General features: G+C 37.2%; 1 protein-coding gene across 1 annotated transcript in view; it reads left to right on the top strand.

Moving 5' to 3' along the window:
* Positions 1–18,981, top strand: part of rbm26 (RNA binding motif protein 26) — a 166,717-nt gene that overhangs the window by 30,834 nt on the left and 116,902 nt on the right. The window contains exons 4-5 of the mRNA XM_039745376.1: positions 6,590–6,678; positions 15,777–15,994. Coding sequence (XP_039601310.1) covers positions 6,590–6,678; positions 15,777–15,994 — 307 coding nt within the window. The remainder of the gene's footprint in view (positions 1–6,589; positions 6,679–15,776; positions 15,995–18,981) is intronic.

The raw sequence follows: 18,981 nt of genomic DNA, 5'->3' as shown, positions 1-18,981 counted from the left end.
CACAGTTTTTTCCTTCCACTCAACTTTCCATTAATATGCTTGGATGCAGCACTCTGTGAACAGCCAACTTCTTTAGCAATGACCTGTTGTGGCTTAACCTCCTTGTGAAGGGGGTCAATGACTGTGTTCTGGACAACTGCCAAGTCAGCAGTCTTCCCCATGATTGTGTGGCCTACTGAAGCAGACTGAGAGACCATTTAAAGGCTCAGGACACCTTTGACGGTGTTTTGGGTTAATTAGCTGAGTGGAGTGTGACACCATGAGTCTACAATATGGAACTTTTTCACAATATTCTAATTTTCTGAGATATTGAATTTTGGGTTTTCATTAGCCATAACCCATAATTAGCACAATGAAATAAACTCTTGTAATATATCATCTGTGTGTAACAAATCTACAGTATATTATCACTTGTTAAATTGAATGATTGAAATAAATTAACTATTCGATGATATTCTAATTTATTGAGATTCACCTGTAGTATAAGGCCCATTCAACTATTGCTGTCAACAGAAGATTATGGTCAATTTCTTTACATATTTTTGGTCCTATTCTTCATTTTCTGAACTGCGTATTTCAGTTTCAAATCTTAGAAAAAGCAGTGCTTGCTGAGCTATGCAAATGACTTGTATTCAAACCTTGTGAACTATGTCTTTTAAATACTTTTTTCACATGTCCTTGATCATTTTCTGAAACGGAGTTCCTCGGGGGTTTTTTTTTCTCCTTCATGGACTGATTCCCTCATCACAATTGCTTCCACAGTTTCAGAAAACTGACAGGAGATTTTGAACATGATAGTTTGTCTGTAGACTTCTTGTGTGGTTTATTCTGTTGCACTCCAGTAATGGGTGTTTTCTCCATGTATTGATTTTTTTCCTCACTGTTACATTGTGTAACTACTGCTTTTAGAAAATGTATTTCAAATCCTTCCCCTTTCTGACAGACTCTCCTCCAAGCTAATTTTTTTTTTCTACTAGGCCTGGACATATCAAAAACACCCTGTTTTTATTAAAGATAGATGAGAAACTTGAGTGTGTTGGCTCAGAGGAGACCAGTGAAGTCGTCCTCTTGAATTTAGCCTTGTGGAAAATATGATTTTGTAGGTTTATAGGGTCAATATTGTTAGGTATGGACAGTATAGTGTAGTTCTTACTTGAATGTGTTAGATATGAAGTACTGCCATCTTTGTGTCATTTGCATTTAGTATGACCATCCTTTTTGTGCTTGAAAAAAAAGTATGCAATAGGAGCAACCATTACACAGTCCACCTCATTCAATTGAGGTTTCTTGTTTTGTTAATGTTGGCATATACTTTGTGTTAGCAGTGATTAAGTATTAAAATGGTTAGTAGTATTTGGTTAAAATGAAGATAAGATGTTGCATTCCATTTTCCATGCATTGCTTTGCAGGAGAGATTTCTATTATAGGGAGGACTGGGGAAAGGGAGCAATTAAGAACTTGATGACAGCTAGGAATGCTTCAACTGTGTCCTCCTGTTTGCTCCTACCACATTTGAAAGAAATGTTTTAACACCATTCAAAGTTAAGATATTTAGTCTGAGGTCCTAAGTGTAATACGTAGCAAGGAAAAAACATTCTCGTTACTTGAATCAGGGTTGAGAAAGGAAAGGATGGCAAAGCTAGGATACACACCCATCACTGTCATACGAGAAGGAACCTGACAATCAGAAACTGCATACAGTGTCCTCCATAATGTTTAGAAAGAAGACACATTTTTCCTTGATTTTCATGTCTGCTCTCCAGCTCACAATTACAAATCAAACATTTCAAATTTGATTAAAGTGCACATTGGAGTCTTTAAATTAAAGGTATTGTCATACATTTTGTTTACAGCATGTAGAAATGACAACTTTTTCTACATGGTCTCCTCATTTCAAGGCACTATAATGCTTGGGACATAAGAATGGAAGGTATATTAACACTGGAATTCCTGAAGCCTATGAAAAAACCTGTAGTCCCGGCCCACCTTAAGTTCCTTCACACCTCTCTATCAATGTCTTTTGTTTTGTAAATGTGTGAAACTGAATTAAAAAAAAAAAAATTAACTTTTATAAGTACCATAAATGTACACTGGTTGTTACAGACTCAAATCAAATGTATGTTTGTATTCTGCAATGAATACAATTCACAATACATTAATTCAATGAGAGCAGCTCACTACTCAAAATGCACACGCCTGGATTCAAACCAGGAACCACTTGATTACGAGTCAGCAGTTCTTTACCACTGCCCCGCACCACCCAAGTGGTTGTGTCAATGTTGTACCCTAACCCAATTTCTGTTTATATGGTTATATTCTTGAATAAAAGTGAACTTGTTTTGTTATACTTGTACCCTTTTGTGAAAGTGTTTGTTTGACATTTGGACTTCAGTCTTCACACATTATACACTTCATGTCTACATTTTGTCAATTATTACTAAAATATGAAAAATGTTTCTTTCTTAGTTAGGCTGCTTTATGCTTGTGCTGATTGACACATTTACAAAACAAAAGATGCTGATGGAGAGGTGCGAAGGAATTTAAGGTGGGCTGGAATTACAAGTTTTTTAATAGGCTTTAGGGATTCTAGTGTTAAAGCAGTCATACTTAGTTATTGATAGCATATACCTTGTGTGCCATGACTGCTTGAAGTCTGCAGTTCATAGATATCCTCAGGTACTGAGTATGTTGAATAATGGCAACTTTAGACACCAAAGGGTAGAAATAGCTCTAGGTATCTTATGCTAATGAAGCAATGAAACACACCTAAGGAATCACAAACACCTGTGGCACCAATTGTGCCAAGCATTATGGTTCCCTGAAATGGAAGGACTATATAGAAAGAAAATATATAATTTTTACATGGTATGACAGAATTGTATGCAAATAACCTTTAATGAAAGTCTGCATGTGCACTTTAATCACATGTGAATTGTTTGATTTGTACTTTTAAGCTGTGGAACACAGGAGTAAATCGAGGAAGGTTGTGTCTTTGTCCCAAACTTTATGGAGGGCACATTATGAAGGTGATCAGAAATGCTTGAGCCTAAACCTGAAAACTACTGCACAGTGCTAATGTTTCTGGTTATAGCGTTGAAAATAAAGATTGAACCCATCAATGTTTTTCTCAGTAAATATATTTCTAATTGGGCTATTGACATGACATTTTCACCAGGTGTCAGTAATAACCCAAGTAATCCACACACAAAAAGAAATCAAATCAAATAAGTCCGTAAATTAAGTTATGTGTAATAAAGGGGAATGATACAGAGAATAAAATAAGTATTGAACACGCTTACTGAAATGTATTTAATACTTAATAGAAAAGCCAGTGCTCGTTAATGACAGCTTCAAGATGCCTCCTGTATGGAGAAACTAGTCGCATGCATTGATTAGGTGTGATTTTGGCCCATTCCTCCACAAAAATTGTTTTCATATCTTGAAGCTTCTGATCTTCAATTCTTTCCATAGATTTTCAATAGGATTCAAGTCGGGTGAATGACAGGGCTATTCTAGTAGCTTTATTTTCTTTCTCTGAAACCAGATGAGAGTTTCCTTGGGTGTGTGTTTGGGATCATTGTCTTGCTGAAATGTCCACCCTGTTTTCATCTTCAGCATCCTGGTAGATGGCAGCAGATTCTTATGAAGAATGTCCCAGTATAATTCTCCATTCATCCTTCCTTCAGTTATGTAAAGTCTGCCAGTACCATATCCTGAAAAACAGCATGTTGGTATGGTATATTTGGGGTGATGTGCAGTGCCATTTCTCCTTCAAACATGGTGTGTGTGATGGCATCTAAAGAGGTCAAGAGTTCTCCCAGTATTTCATTGGCTTGTCCAAATGTTGTGCAGCAAACTTTAAACAAGCTTTGACATGCTTTTTCTTGAGCAGAGGAGTCTTGCATAGTGAGTGTGCATAGAGGCCATGGTGGTTGATTGCATTACTTACTGTTTTCTTTAAAACAACTGAATCTGCAAATTCCAGGTCTTTCAGAAGCTCTTCGAGTGGTCCTCAGCTCTTGGACAACTCTTCTGATTATTCTTTTGACTCCTCTGTCAGAAATCTTGCAAGGATCACCTGGTTGTGGCCAGTTTGTGGTGAAATGATGTTCTTTCCACTTCCGGCCTACGGCCCCAACGGTGCTCATTGGAACATTCAGAATTTTAGAAATACGTCTAACCAATGCCATCAGTATGTTTTGCAACCGTAAGGTTGCGAAGGCTTTGTGAGAGCTCTTTGCTTTTACCCATCATGAGATGCTTCTTGTGTACACCTTGTTAATGAGAAACCTTTTCATAGGTCATCAATTAGGACTTCCAGCTGATATTAATTTGCACTGATAAGGGGCAGGATTGCTTTCTAAATACTGACAGATTTCAACTGGATTTCTTGGATTTCCATGGCTTTTTGCCCCTGCTTTTCTTCATGTGTTCAATACTTTTTCCCTGTGTTATTCCAGTTTATTACAAATAATTTATGGACATATTTGTTTTGATTTCTTTGTGTGGATTACTTGGGTTGTTACTGACATCTGGTGAAAATTACATGTTAATAGCTCCATTTGAAATATATTTATGTTGATGCTTTCGATAATTTATTTTCCTCGCTGTAGCTCGTGTTCTAAAACATGGCAATTATGTTTCGAGCATTTGACATGCATTGTGTTTGTTCTTTGTTTTAGAAGTCAACGTGGATGGCCAAAGCTCTATAACATTTCTTCTTCTGTCTTTGAATCTGTGACACTTGACAACATATGCTATGGGAGATTCATGCCCGCATAGCCAATGTGTACCAGGACCAGTTCCCTCAAAATTACCCCATGATTAGATTGTCTTCAGAATTTACAGATGTTTACACAAAGTCCAGGCTCTGTATTCATCTCACAAGTTTGAATTCTCTTAAACGCAGTTCGCTTTTGTGTACTACTCTTGTTTTACAAGTGTATTTATTTAAAAATATTTTACAACAGTTCAGTGTTTTTTGGGTGTTGTGAGCATGTGACAAGAAACTGACATGTGGATTGTCTGACATGAGTAACCTGAGCTCTTTTTTAATTGATGTTGCAATATTGATTGCTGCTGTTCATCTTTGACCCTATTGAAGCTAATTGTATCAGAAAGTTTATCTGAATTCTCCATGAAGGTATGAGATTAAGAATTTATCTCGGCCATCACTACAAACACAGGTAAGTAGTAACAAATTATTTAGATGGTGCATTAGGGTTAGGGTTTTAATAGGTAAAGCTAAAAATGTTTTGATCACCCTCAAAGCTGTTCATGGAATACAGATGCTCATAACAGTCTTCCAGTGTGCCTATTTTTGATACATGCACCAATATAAGTTAAAGACTAAACGTTTGGCAAACACCATTATGTCTTTTAAGAATTCCAAACTATGTCACTGATGGATCTTTCACTAACAGTTGAACTTGTTAAATATAATGAAGCTATTCTAGATAGTTTATCTGTTAATTTCAGAGGAACCTATGAAAGTGTTGTTTACTGTTATCCAAACCTATTGTCTCCACTGTCTGAGTACATAAAAATATAGGATGGTCTTAGAGCAGTGTTTCTCAAACTCGGTCCTGGGGACCCCCTGTGGCTGCAGGTTTTTGTTGCTACCAGATTCCTAATCAGTGACAACACCTGACAGCACTGATCTCATTTAATTAGCTGGTATTTTTTTTGCTTTTATTTGACATTCAGAAAAGCATAGCAGCGTGATATTTACATTTATAAGACATTTAGAAATATTTCTGCCTTTGCTATAGATTTAAATCCTTAACTTTCTTTTGTTGATTTCATTATACTTTGCCCTTTCTCTATGCAGTTGTATCTTAATAATGACAACTTAAAACAAGCAGATCAGACACGCAGGCAAACAACACTGAATAATCAAAGGCTGCAACTACTTTAGTGTCAGAGCCACTAATTAGTAAATAACAGATTAATTAAACAATTAAAACACCTTGAAAAGTAGATTGAAAATCAAGATGAAAATACTGTTAAAAAGAAAAAAAAAATACATTATTCCTATATAACTGCTTGGTACATTTTATTTTTTTTTTTTTTATCAAGCTTAGTTTTCTAATTAATATGTTGTTCGAAAAACACAGAACTTGGAAAATATCAGTTCACTTAATTAGCACAGGAGTTCAATTAAAAACAGAAGCTGGTTGGAATAAAAACTTGCAGCAACAGGGGTCCCCAGGACCGACGTTGAGAACCCCTGTCTTGGAGGAAGAAGCATTAACCCTTTAAAGGAAAAACTAGCATTTTCTATCTGGGAAGGAGTTTCTTCTTTGTCTCACTTGCAGCATGTCCCATTAACTAAAAAAATGAAATGGATGTTTGCTACTCATTGCAAACATCTTGACCTGCTATAGTCCGTTCTACGAAGAAAGCCATGTCTTTGCTCTTAAAGAATGACATATTGTCCTGTTTGTGCATTCTTATGATAGTAAGGGTTTTTCTTTGCAGACTCCTTTTTCCTTTTCACATCCAACTTGAGATGAAGCAAGAAAGTTTGGATAATGGAAACATGGATGGAAAAACATTAACAGTGGTAACATTTTTATGTTTCAATTAGATAAATAAGGAAGAGGAGAGGGAGAAAAAATTCTCGAGAAGAGTAAACCATAGCCCACAGCAGTCAAGTTCACGATATAGGGATAACAGGTAAATAAAATGTTTTTGTTCCCTTAACAACATTTATTTTAAAAGGAAAAAAGTAATATTTTGATTTTAGATTTTTTGGATGAGCATGAGTAATTTAGAAACTGAAAAAAAAAAAAATTCATTACATACTTGCATTAGTAGGGAATCAATGCCAAAGTGTAGAAATTAATTGACACTTGCTTTTCTGTAAAAGTGGGTGACATGTTTTAAAGATAAGCTGTAAAAATTACCACTGTGTCTATTTTAGCTCTGTAAAACCACAGGGCCACCCATTCTCCCTCTATTAACCAGATGTTTTAAAGCTGTTGCTTAAGTGTGTCTGAGATAATTTTGATAACATCTGGGTTTAAGAAGTCAACTTTTTTTATTATTATTATTATTATATAAAGTCTCAACAATTAACATGAGTTTTTTTTTGGGGGGGGTTAGCTATTAAAAATGAATGAATATTTAACTTTCATCACAGTGATAACTAATAAGTAAAAGAAAATAAAAATATTTCCATCTTGTAAGTACAGTTTCTTTGAGATATTCATTCCACTGGTGTACCTACTGTATCAGGATATGGCAAATGTGTGTCCCAAGATTGGCACTCTCCGATTGTAATGATCTATATTTAATGTGTGTCCCAAGATTGGCACTCACTGAGTGCAACGATCTATATTTTATTTACTTATTGCTAGTTTATGGGCGTTTATAATTTTTTATTTGTGGTATTCGTTCCATCTGCATCTTTTATAGTTTGAGGCACAGTGGAATAGTGGGTAGCACTGCTGCCTCATAGCTTAGACCACATATTTGGCTGCAGTAATTGGTCCAGAATTGTTGGTAGACTTTTCCCTAGCCCTCAGGGACACTTAAAAGACCATTGCACCATTATAATTCTAATCAAACGTTCAGTTCCTCCTTCCCCATTGACTTAAATGCATTTTGCAAAGTTCAGACATTTCAGTGATTTTTGCCAATCTTGAGGCAAAGTGTGTTCAGTGGGGTTTTGCTCATCATTAGTCTTCATTATTACATGTACAAATTATGGTGAAATTCTTATTTGCATATGCTAATCGATATATATAAACTTTCACTCAATAGGACAGTTTTTAATGATTCAAAAATTCATATTGCAGAAGAAATTAAATTCCACCCAGCTGCCAAATATCTTTCCTATCATACTTCAATTTGTATTTCTCCAGACTTTCTTTTTTATGTAGTTTTCGGATGGTGTTAGAATGAATTGTCTTTCGTAAGTACAGGGTGTTTATTGGGGGAGAATTTAACATGTATGAAGTTTTATAGTTCAATAACTGCAACTAGATTAACCCAAAAATAGTAAATGGGCATACTTAAAGCTGTACATTACTAGGTATACCCAGAAAATGACAGTACCAATGGTTCAAGTAAGATTAGTTCTAGACCCAAAACACATTATATAAATTTAAGTGTAAAAGGTTGGAACCAAGCCCGGCCTGGATTTTATTAAAAGTTAAGTGTGCAGAAGGATCAGTGCTAAGAGATAAATGGAAATCCTCTTCTTAGATATGAAACTAAAACCCAAACCAGAAAATGTTATACATATAGGTAAAAAATGTATTAGAAATAAAATGAGCCCTAGTAACAGTAGAATTTGAGAGTCATGTAACAGAGTTAAATGTTAGCTCAAAATCATCAAGATTATTTTTTAGCTGTGGTAACCTAAAATCTCTTTTCTCACAGTCCTTCTGTAGTCTGGCACAGTGTAGAAATAAAGAAGAATTTATTTAAGAGTATGGTATCGTTACTTGCAACTAGCAGAAAATAAATGATAGCAGTTTTTAAGGTGAGTGAAAATAGGTGATATTTAGGATTCTAGCTCATTTGCATTTAAAATAACAGTTTAAAGAAATCAATCTTAATGTGTTCCTTCAGAGTTGGAAGCTGATGAAGGAGCAATGCTCATTTCCCTGGGGGATTTAAGTTAAGCATCTCTACAGTTACAGTTTCCATGTGGGTAAATCTGCCCAGAAATGTTAAAGGATCTGGACATTTTTGGATTAGCATGGCTTGACTAACACTCCTTTTAAATGTTGTGTGGTCATCAGGAGCAGTACCCCTGGAATGGCAGCCCTTGGTGGTCCTCATTTTTCAAAAGGGGGTACAGAGAGCTTTCTCGAACTATTGGGGAATTGCATTCCTTAACCTTGTTGTGAAAGCTTGAGCTGTGTGGATTCCATCCAGGCTGTGGAACAGTGCCCCAGCTTTTTACCCTCATGATCCTGAAAGGGGTATGGGAGTATGCTTAGTCAGTCTACACAAGTTTTGTAGGCTTAGAGGCACCATGGCCTTCTAGGCATTCTGTGAGGGTTGCTGTTAGAGTACGGGCTTCTTGGGCCCTTAATAATGTATATTTGGTCTCTGTATAATAGCATTGAAAGCTGTGTCCATATACTATGAAAAACTTCTGTACCATTCTCAGTGGCTGTGGGACTCTGCAGGACTGTGCTTTCTCTCCTCTCCTGTTTGTGATTTTCATGGACAGGCTATCGATGCACTGCTGGAGAGGGGGGGGATTTTACCAAGCTTGGGAATCAAAAGGTCACGAGTTCGATCCTGTGCCACTCCGTTTGGAACATGCAGGGACTGGCAGGAACACTCAATAAAACTGAATAAAAAGAAAAGCAAGTGACGGTGAGATACGAAGAAGGCAGCTTCGGCAGCGTTTGTGTGTCAGAACCCAGTTGGTGTGGGGGGGGTTGCGTTAGTATGCATCGTGGTACACTGCAGAGCTATAGCGCGTCTTTAGTGAAAACAGCCGTGTCAGATTGGGTTGTATGGATTGATTCTGAACGCGACTGAGAGAATGAAAAGTGAATTAAAAACAAAAAAACCTAACCTTTACAAGGATCATAAATTGCACCGGCTGTTACAGACTGAAATCAAATGTATGCTTTTATTCTAAAACAGTACGACTAAGAGCAGTTTACTTCTCAAAAAGGAGTGGCGCAGGATCGAACTCGTGACCTTTTGATTCCCAAGCGGGAAGTGATTCTATTAAACCACGGAGGCAGTTTCAATAACCTGCTGTCAATGTCGCATGTTAAGGCGGCTTTCTGTTTCTGCAGTTATATTTTTGAATAAAAGCGCAATCGTGTTCTTGTGAAAATGTTTATTTGCTATTTGGACTTCAGGCTTCAAACATTATATAGTTTATGCCTACATTTTGTCATCTACTACTAGAATATAAAAAATGTTTCTGTTTTAACAATGTGTTGACACAGATTACTCTAGAAACGGAACAGACATGAAATGCGTGTGTTCCAAATAACAATCTATTATTTCCACTCTAAAACTCCACTTCACTCCCAGATACTCAATCAAGGCATGAGCTGGGAGAAGTTTGTGTATGTTCTAAATTCGTGGGGGGATGGAATAGCTGCCTGCTCCAAGCTTCTCTTTATCAGCACATTTAGAAGACAAAGGGCACTGGCGGAGAGGTGTGAAGGGATTTAAGAAGCGATTTAAGGTGGGACGGAATTACGAGTTTTTTCGTAGGCTCTGGTAATTCTAGTGTTAAATGGTAACACTAAGATCTGCTACAGATATTTTACACCTTTTCCCCTTAAGCTCCTTTACTATTCTCCTTCTTAGTTGCCTGCTATTTGTCTTTACTTTTCTCTGTCTCTTCTACTAACTTTGCGCTCCTTTTACTTATGAGCGCTCCACTCACACTGTTTGTGTCCACACCCAAAAAACTGATTAATAAACCCTTAAGCCTTCGTCCACTTAACTCTTCTACCTCTGGACCACTACGGACTGTTTATTCTAAAATAAACAAATAAATAAAACTTTACTACCTTATTTGCTTCTACAGCCCCTTCTGCCTGATCGGTGTCTTAACGCTGGTCGCTTACCTGCACACTGGTTAGCCGCCTTCTTTTACTGCTTTGAAGTCAGCCGAGGCCTTTTTTTTTTTTCTTTTCCTTTAAACTAAGGAATCGATGTTATGACATTGTGGTTATTTGCCTACAAATGTCGATATCAGTTACTGCTGTTTTCTACCCTACCTCCTCGATGCTAATTCAAATACAGATAAGAACAACAAGTACAAGTAACTTTTCCAAATGCACCTCCAAACATCCAGCTACTTTTGCTCTTGTCCGGGCAAAAAAAAAAAGCAAAAAAAACTTTCTAAAGGGGAAAAAGCTTTAAAAATTCCCACATGGTTTCTTAGCGGCAACCAAAACCCACGTTAAGAGCAAAATGTATTTTTTTATTTAAATCTCACACCACAGAACAGACCAAAAACTGTCAATCGCCTCTAGTGTTTGCAAAACACACATCAGCCATGTTGACACAGCACTGTATTATCCACACTGTAATACATTTTTATATGTTGCTTTTACTCAGTTTTTATGATGCATTATTGTACCTTATGGAGTAATCCTCTACTTGCAGTTATGCTCGAGTTCAGTACCAACATTCTTGGTACTGCTGATACTGTTAAAAAAAAAAAAAACTGGGACAGGTTAATTCCAAAATATCAGTTCTTGAGACATCCCTTGTCATCAGTATGATAAAGGTGGACTGTCCTCTTGGAGTGGGAGATGAGTAATTGCTTCAAGTAGAGGAGTTTAAATATTTCAGGGTATTGCTCATGATTAAGTTAATAAGAGATGCAGAGATCAACGGACTGATTAGACTCCAAATGCAGTTATACGATTGCTATACAGATCTGCAATGGTGAAGGAGTTGAGCCAGAAAGCAACACTGTAGATTTACCAGTTGATCTATGTCCTTGTATTCCCTTATGGTCATGAGCTTTTGGTAATGACCAAAACCATAAGATCATGGGTACAAGTATCCTAAGTGAATTCCTCCACTGGGTGTCTGGGCACTCCCTTAGAGATAGGGATAAGCTTACACAGCCAGGAGAGGCTCCAAGTAGAGCTAGTGATTCTCTGTATTGAGAGGGATCATTTGAGGTGGTTCAGGTATCTGATACAACTGCCCTGCAGAGGTTTTACTGGCACATCCAGTTGGGAGTAGACCTTGTAGAAGATGCAGGGCATCCTGGGAGAGGACTGTTTGTCCCAGATGGATTGGAAACAACTAGGGATTTCACAGTATGTGTTGACTAGTGTGGCTGTGGAAAGGCATATCTGCGCCTCTCTGCTAAGACTGTTTCCCCATGACCTGGTCTCCACTAAGAGATAAAAGTTGGAGTTTCAGAAAGTACTGTGCACATAAGAATATCCTGGAGGAGAAGCCTCAATTTTAAGTGGCAAAATTATTTTTGTAAGGAAAAGAATATTGTTCTCTACAGGATACTATAATGTAAAAGAGATTGGATACAGTATTTAGAAAGGCTGCAGAATTTTTTTGGCATCTATGGAGTGTCTGGCCTTTTTTAGTCTTTTTTTTATCTTGGATAAAAAAAAATAAATGCAAATATTTTGCAAGAAATAACATTTTACAGTATGTCTTAAGGAATTGCCAAGAGTTCTGCTTTCCTAGTATGAGGTGCCTGCCTTTATTAGCCCATGGTTATTTTGCTTATATAAAATACAAACATACATAGGTACAGTGGATTCAGTAAGCATTCAAATGCCTTCATGTTCTCCATGCTTTGTTGTGAGTTTTATTTTTAATAGATACTATTTGTTTATCCTTATATCTACACTTAGTAACCCACAATGACAAAGTGATGATATGTTTTCAGTAAGGTTTGCAAATTATTTTAATATTCACAAACTGAAATCTCTCATTCACGCAAGTATTCTGACCCTTAATTCAGTACTTTGTGGAATCCCTAGTTACAGCTGAGAGCCTTCATAGGTAGAGCTTTGCTCCACCTGTATTTTGGGCAGTTTTGTTCATGGCAAATCCTCTCGCGCACCTTTAGATAGGTTTGGAAGGTTACGTAAACTGCTGTCTTCTTTCTATACATGTTCTATGAAGTTCAAGTTTTCCTGTGCCACTTAAGGACAGTTAAGACTTGTCCTGAAGCCACTCCAGCGTTGTCTTGGCTTCATGCTTAGAGTCATTGATGTGATGAAAAGTGAAATGTTGTGCTATTCTGAGGTTGTATATACTGTGGAGATTTTCTTCAAGGACCTCCTCTTTATGTTTAGTTGCATTCATCCTTCCTTCAGCACTGACCAGCCTTCCAGTCTCTACCACTGAGAAACATCCCCATAACATGATTCTTCTACCATCATGCTTCACTATAGAGATTGTATTTGTCAGGTGATGAACAGTTCTGGGTCTTTGACAAACATAGTGCTTGACATTCTGCCCAAAGACTTCATGGTCTGAGTCCTTTAAATGCCGTTTGGCAAACTACTGGGTCTGCATATTGAATCCAACGTAGCTTTTACAATGTTGCTGTTGATTGAAAATATTATAAAAAAGTTATTTTCAAGGTTTACCTTTGGATGCAAAACTGTTTTGCTGACTTTTCATTAGATGGAACTTTTTTTTTTTTTTTACTATTGTGATCATTTTAATGATGTGTAACTGCCTTTCCTCTGCCGATGCTGCACAAACAATTGTGTGTATGTGTGTATTATTTGTAAGTAATGTAGTGACATAGTATAATCCTACAGTCAAAGTATTTGAACCCTTTGGGATAATCTGGTTTACTGTTTGGATCTGATCTTCATCTATGTCACAGGTACTGATATACACAATGAGCTTAAGCCAATGACACACAAAAAGTCTACTCTTTCATGTCTTTATTTTACAAACACATTCAACATTCACAGTGGTAGTGGAAAAAGTAAATGAACCTTGGGATTTAATAACTGGTTGACCCTCTTTTGGCAGCAATGACCTCAAGCAGGCGCTTCCTGTAACTGCAGATTCATGACTTGCACATCATGCGGGGGGAATTTTAGCCCATTCTTCCCTGCAGAACTGGCTTAACTCTTCCATATTCTTTGGTTATCTTATGTGTATGGCTCTCTTCAAGTCATTCCACCGCATCTCAATAGGATTGAGATCTGGGCTCTGACTGGGCCACTCCATAAGGCAGAGTTTGTTCTTCTGAAGCTATTGTGCTATGGATTTGCTGCGATGTTTGGGGTCATTGTCCTGTTGCATCACCCAGCCTCTTCTGAGCTTAAGTTGACGGGTAGTCACCCTCACATTATCCTGGAGAATTTGTTTATTAACTTGAGAATTAATTTTCCCCTCAATGATGGCAAGCTGTCCAGGCCCTGATGCAGCAAAGCAGGCCCAAATCATGATGTTCCCTCCACCATACTTTACTGTAGGGATGATGTTTTTGATGTTGATATGCAGTGCCGTTTTTACACCAAATGAAGTTCTGCTTGTTCCACCCAAATAGTTCAATTTTGGTTTCATCACTCCACATAACATTTTCAGAGTACCGTTGTGGAGTGTCCAAGTGATCTTTCTCAAACTTCAGGCATTCGGCAATGTTCTTTTTTGATAGCAGTGGCTTCCTTCTTGATGCCCTGCCATGGACTCCTTTCTTGTTCAATGTTTTGCGTATAGTTGAGTCATGAACAGAGATGTTAGTCAGTTCTAATGACTTCAAGTCCTTTCCTGTCACTCTAGGGTTCTTCTTTACCTCATTGCTGACTTTGCATTGTGCTCTTGGGGTCATCTTGGGAGGGCGCCCACTTCTAGGCAGAGTAGCCACGATACCAAATTGTCTCCATTTATAGACAATTTGCCTAACAGTAGACTAATGAATATCTAAAATCTTTGAGATGACCTTGTAACCCTTTCCAGCCTTAAGTAGATTAACAATTCTCTGTAGTAGTTCTTCAGACAGCTCTTTTGTGCGAGGCATGATTCCCATCTGGATATGCTTCTTGTCAAAATCTCAAAGTTTATAGTGTTTTTTTTATCAATCAAAGTAATTCTAGGCCATACCTCTGAACTCGTTTCATTAAATGTACTCCAGGTATGCTAAATTCTGACTGCAGTGAGTTTTTTAAAAAATCATTAGCTTAGGGTTCACTAACTTTTTCCAACCTTCAGTTTCACAGTTTGAATGATAGATTCAATATGGTCAAAAATTCTCTGATGATTTGTGTATCTTTAGTTATAGGAGACTGTGTTTGTTCATTATTGTAACTGAAATGAAGGTACGACCATGTTTTATATGGGAATTGGACATAAATATAGATAATTCCTAGGGGTTCACATACTTTTCACTTTGACTGTATACATATTGTATAGTCTTTATTCTTCATTATTTACCCTTTACATCAGTGTTTCTTATTCAGTGCTGGCCTCAAATAGGCTGCAGTTGTTCTTTTCAACCAGTATCACAATCAGCAAGTCATTTTTAATTTTTATTTTAAACATTTAACTTACCTCATTATTTAATAAGCTGTCCTTTTATTTCTTATTTGAAAAAAGTGCTTTAGTGTTACTATTCTACAAAATTAACGAATTAGCCTAACCATGTCAATTTCTTTTTAATTCAATTTTCTGTTTACTCTTTTTTTATATAACCAAACAGCAATCTGACTGCTAAAAGCATCTTTTTTTCTTAGTTTTACTCACTTGTGTTTTTTATTAGTCATTAATGGCATAAATAACCACACAATTAAAAATCATAAAATAGTAAAAAGCAGTAAAAATCCTTGATTGTGTAAATTCCAGTTTTATTCAGTAAAATAATAAGCAAAACTAGTTTTCAGTTTTTCTGGGTTGATATTAAAAGCACACTGGGGAGTAACAGCTTTCTTAGTTAATGTAAAAATCCATTTAAAAAAGAAATTTGTTGAGATGACAACCTAGAGCCACATGAAGTCCCAAGGACTAAACTTAAGAACCACTACGTGTACTGTATTTATAATTAATTTATATCACAAAAATTAGATACATCTATCAGATGTCGTGTTAAAACATTTCTGCAATTGGTACTATTGTGAAAAATATACAACAATGTTTCTATCCATATTGTAATTATGTTGACTTAATAGGGATTAATTTATTCTTTATCATTATAGCAGCATCTCATGAAATTACCTATGTTTTTCAAGATTTTTGAGTCCTTCATGTTACTTAAATATTTTATTTTGTTTTTGCTTAAGCATTGTGTCTTTATTATTGTCTTAAATATTTTTTTGTTCTTGATCTAACAGAAATAGAGATGATAGGAAAAAAGATGACCGCTCAAGGAAGAGGGATTATGATAGAAATCCTCCTCGAAGGGACTCATACAGGGATCGATATAACCGGAGAAGAGGCAGAAGTCGAAGCTATAGTAGGAGTCGCAGTCGTAGCTGGAGCAAAGATCGTCTTCGAGAAAGAGATAGAAGCCGGAGCAGAAGTCGGAGTCAAAGTAAAACTCGAAGCAGAGGTAGAAGAATTCTTAACCTTAATTCTCGATTTCCATATGCATTTGCATGTTTCCTTTGTTTACTTCACTGTTTTTAATATGAATTAAACAGCATTGAATTAATGATTTTAATGCTTGTTTCTTTTAGGAAGATAGACAAAGTAATTGTTTCTTACACCCTAATGCAAATTAATTGAAACAAACTCTGAAAACAAAAATCAGTTTTGCTATTTTTTTTTTTTTTTATGACTAACATTCACATACTCATAAAAGTACATGATATGACCTCCTCAACTCCTGAGAAGCATCTGGATGTGATTTGGCTTGGAATCCACCAATTTTGAACAGTTGTGGACGATTTTGAGGTCTCTGTACCAAACTGGAATTCGGGCCTGAATCATCATCTCCATGGTTATGCAGTCCATTCCACAAGTCATTGCTTACAAACAGACCACAAATTTTCAGTTCACATCAGCAGAGTTTCCAGGCCACTTCGGTATTTTCATTTGATTATCATCAGAATTTCTTCACTTGTTTTAACGTGTGACATGGTGCCAGATCTTGTTGGATTTGTGGAATGGACTGCATAACCACGGAGATGATGATTCTGACCCTAATTCATGTCTGGTACAGGTAACCCAAAATCCTCCTATACTATTCAAAATTGGTAGATTCAATGCCAAATTGCATCAAGACGCTCCTCAAGAGTTGAGGAACTTTTATTATGTATTAATAGGTGTATGTGAATATTATTCATAGTAAAAACAAAAAAATTGAGCAGAACTGATTTTTGTTGTTTTCAGAGTTTGTTTCAGTTAATTTGCACAAGAGTGTACATAGTAAGAGCTGCATCAAAGCACAATATTGCACAAACCTGTATCTATACTAATAAAAGGCAAAGCCCTCACTCACTCACTCACTGACTCATCACTAATTCTCCAACTTCCCGTGTGGGTGGAAGGCTGAAATTTGGCAGGTTCATTCCTTACAGCTTCCTTACAAAAGTTGGGCAGGTTTTATATCGAAATTCTACGCGTAATGGTCATAACTGGAAGCAGTTTTTCTCCATTTACTGTAATGGAGATGAGCTTCAACGCCGTGGGGGAGTTTCGTGTGACATCATCACGCCTCCCACGTAATCACGCAGTACATAGAAAACCAGGAAGAGCTCAAAAAAGCGCTTAAGAAAACATGCATTATATAATTGAGAAGGCAGCGAAACAATAAGAAGCGAGCGAGTGACATATACAACCATATTCATGAGTTCTGCTACTTCGGAAACAAAGCACGATGTAAACCTACACTTTAAATTAAGTTCATAGACAGGCTGCCGCTGGCGTTTGTAATTTAGTGCCTGCCCATATAAGGCCGTCCGTCAGCGGCAATCCAATAGCAAACTGCCACGGGTGAAGGACTGTGCTTATGCAGAGGAAGATGAGATGGTCAGGGTGGTGTTTGACACAAACTCAGCGAAACTGCGAGAGAAAGTTTTAAGTGCCAGGACTAAGGTAACATTAAATACAGCCACGGACATAGCATGAGATGGCACCAGCACAGCTGGGAACCTTCCATGCATGTACACCGAGCGGCTCACGTGAACTGGCGAGTGCACAGATAAAAGGCAACAGTTCCAAAGAGCTGAACAAAACCGAATTACACAATTGAAAAGGCAGCAAAAATATGAAGCGTCTGATAAGCATATTCATAAATCCAGCTACTGCGGAAACAAAGCACACGGTGGAAAAGTCAATGTCCGCTAAAGGAAGACAGTGTAAAAAAAACCCGTGCATGCAGTGTGTCAGGTCTCAGATAAAGAAGAAGACGAGCTGTTTATTGATGCAGTAAGAAACGAATCGATGAATGAAACCTGTCATCTTTACAACGATTGACAAACACGGAATGTAACTTGAACACAACACATCCTACAAATACGAACCTGATTGAAAGAAATAATGATAATCAAATCCTTGATGACAGCAACACTCAGTAACACTCACAAAACAAATACTGTATATTGACAGTCATGTTACGTTATTTTTAAAATGTTCCCTTTTCTTTTTCTACCTTTTTAACACACTACTTCTCCGCTGTGATACGCGGGTATATATATATATGTATATATATATATCCCGCTCTACATACTCGAATAATGGATACTTTATTCGCCATCAATGATTGTTTTGGTAAAGCCATACTCAGTGTATTCATTAGATGAACGGTAAAAAGTAAGAGCGAGGAGGATGACTCATTGAGGCATGCAGGCTGTAGTCTTGCGTCAACTCTATCTGAATTGCGATCACATTTGAAAAAACATATCTTTTCAAGTTCTATTTAGTCCATATGTGTCAAACTCAAGGCGCGGGCCACATCCGCCCGTGTAATTATATCCGCCCGAGATCATTTTATATACTGTATTATTGTTATTAAAGCCGGGTATATGAAGCGCTGGTAACACAATAAACTACAGATCCCATAATGCAGCGCTTCAGCTGCCTTGCATCAGGGTAACCTGAATGCAATTCAGAAGATACAGAAAACAGCATAATTAAATAAGAATCTGACACTTCAGTCGACGTTTTAACCCTTGCACAATCACAAAGTGATTTCAAGTGAAGCTGCTTTTATGGGAGACACAAATGCACCAGTTCACCTTGCCCCACTTTCCCTGTTGCCAAGTACTGTTAAACCAAGTCGTCACTACGGTGTTCCCAAATACGCACTTTGCTGATAAACTGAGCGCACTGCGCACTGAGTTTGCACGGCGCTTTGGTGACTTTGATGAACAAAAAGTCCGTCTACATGCGGCTCGAACCTTGTGCATGTTTGGTAGCACATATCTGTGTGAGAAGCTCTTCTCAGTGATAAAGACTAACAAAACAGCACACAGGAGTCGCCTCACTGATGAGCACCTGCAATCCATCCTGAGAATCTCCACAACACAGAACCTCACAGCAAACAGAAACGAACCTGTGGCCAAAAAAAGATGCCAGGCGTCCAGCTGTAAAATG

Source organism: Polypterus senegalus, chromosome 2 (assembly GCF_016835505.1).
Source record: "Polypterus senegalus isolate Bchr_013 chromosome 2, ASM1683550v1, whole genome shotgun sequence".
In the NCBI taxonomy this organism is placed as follows: domain Eukaryota; kingdom Metazoa; phylum Chordata; class Cladistia; order Polypteriformes; family Polypteridae; genus Polypterus; species Polypterus senegalus.
The sequence above is the reverse complement of the archived record's forward strand: the minus strand, read 5'-3'. Positions and strand labels throughout refer to the sequence as shown.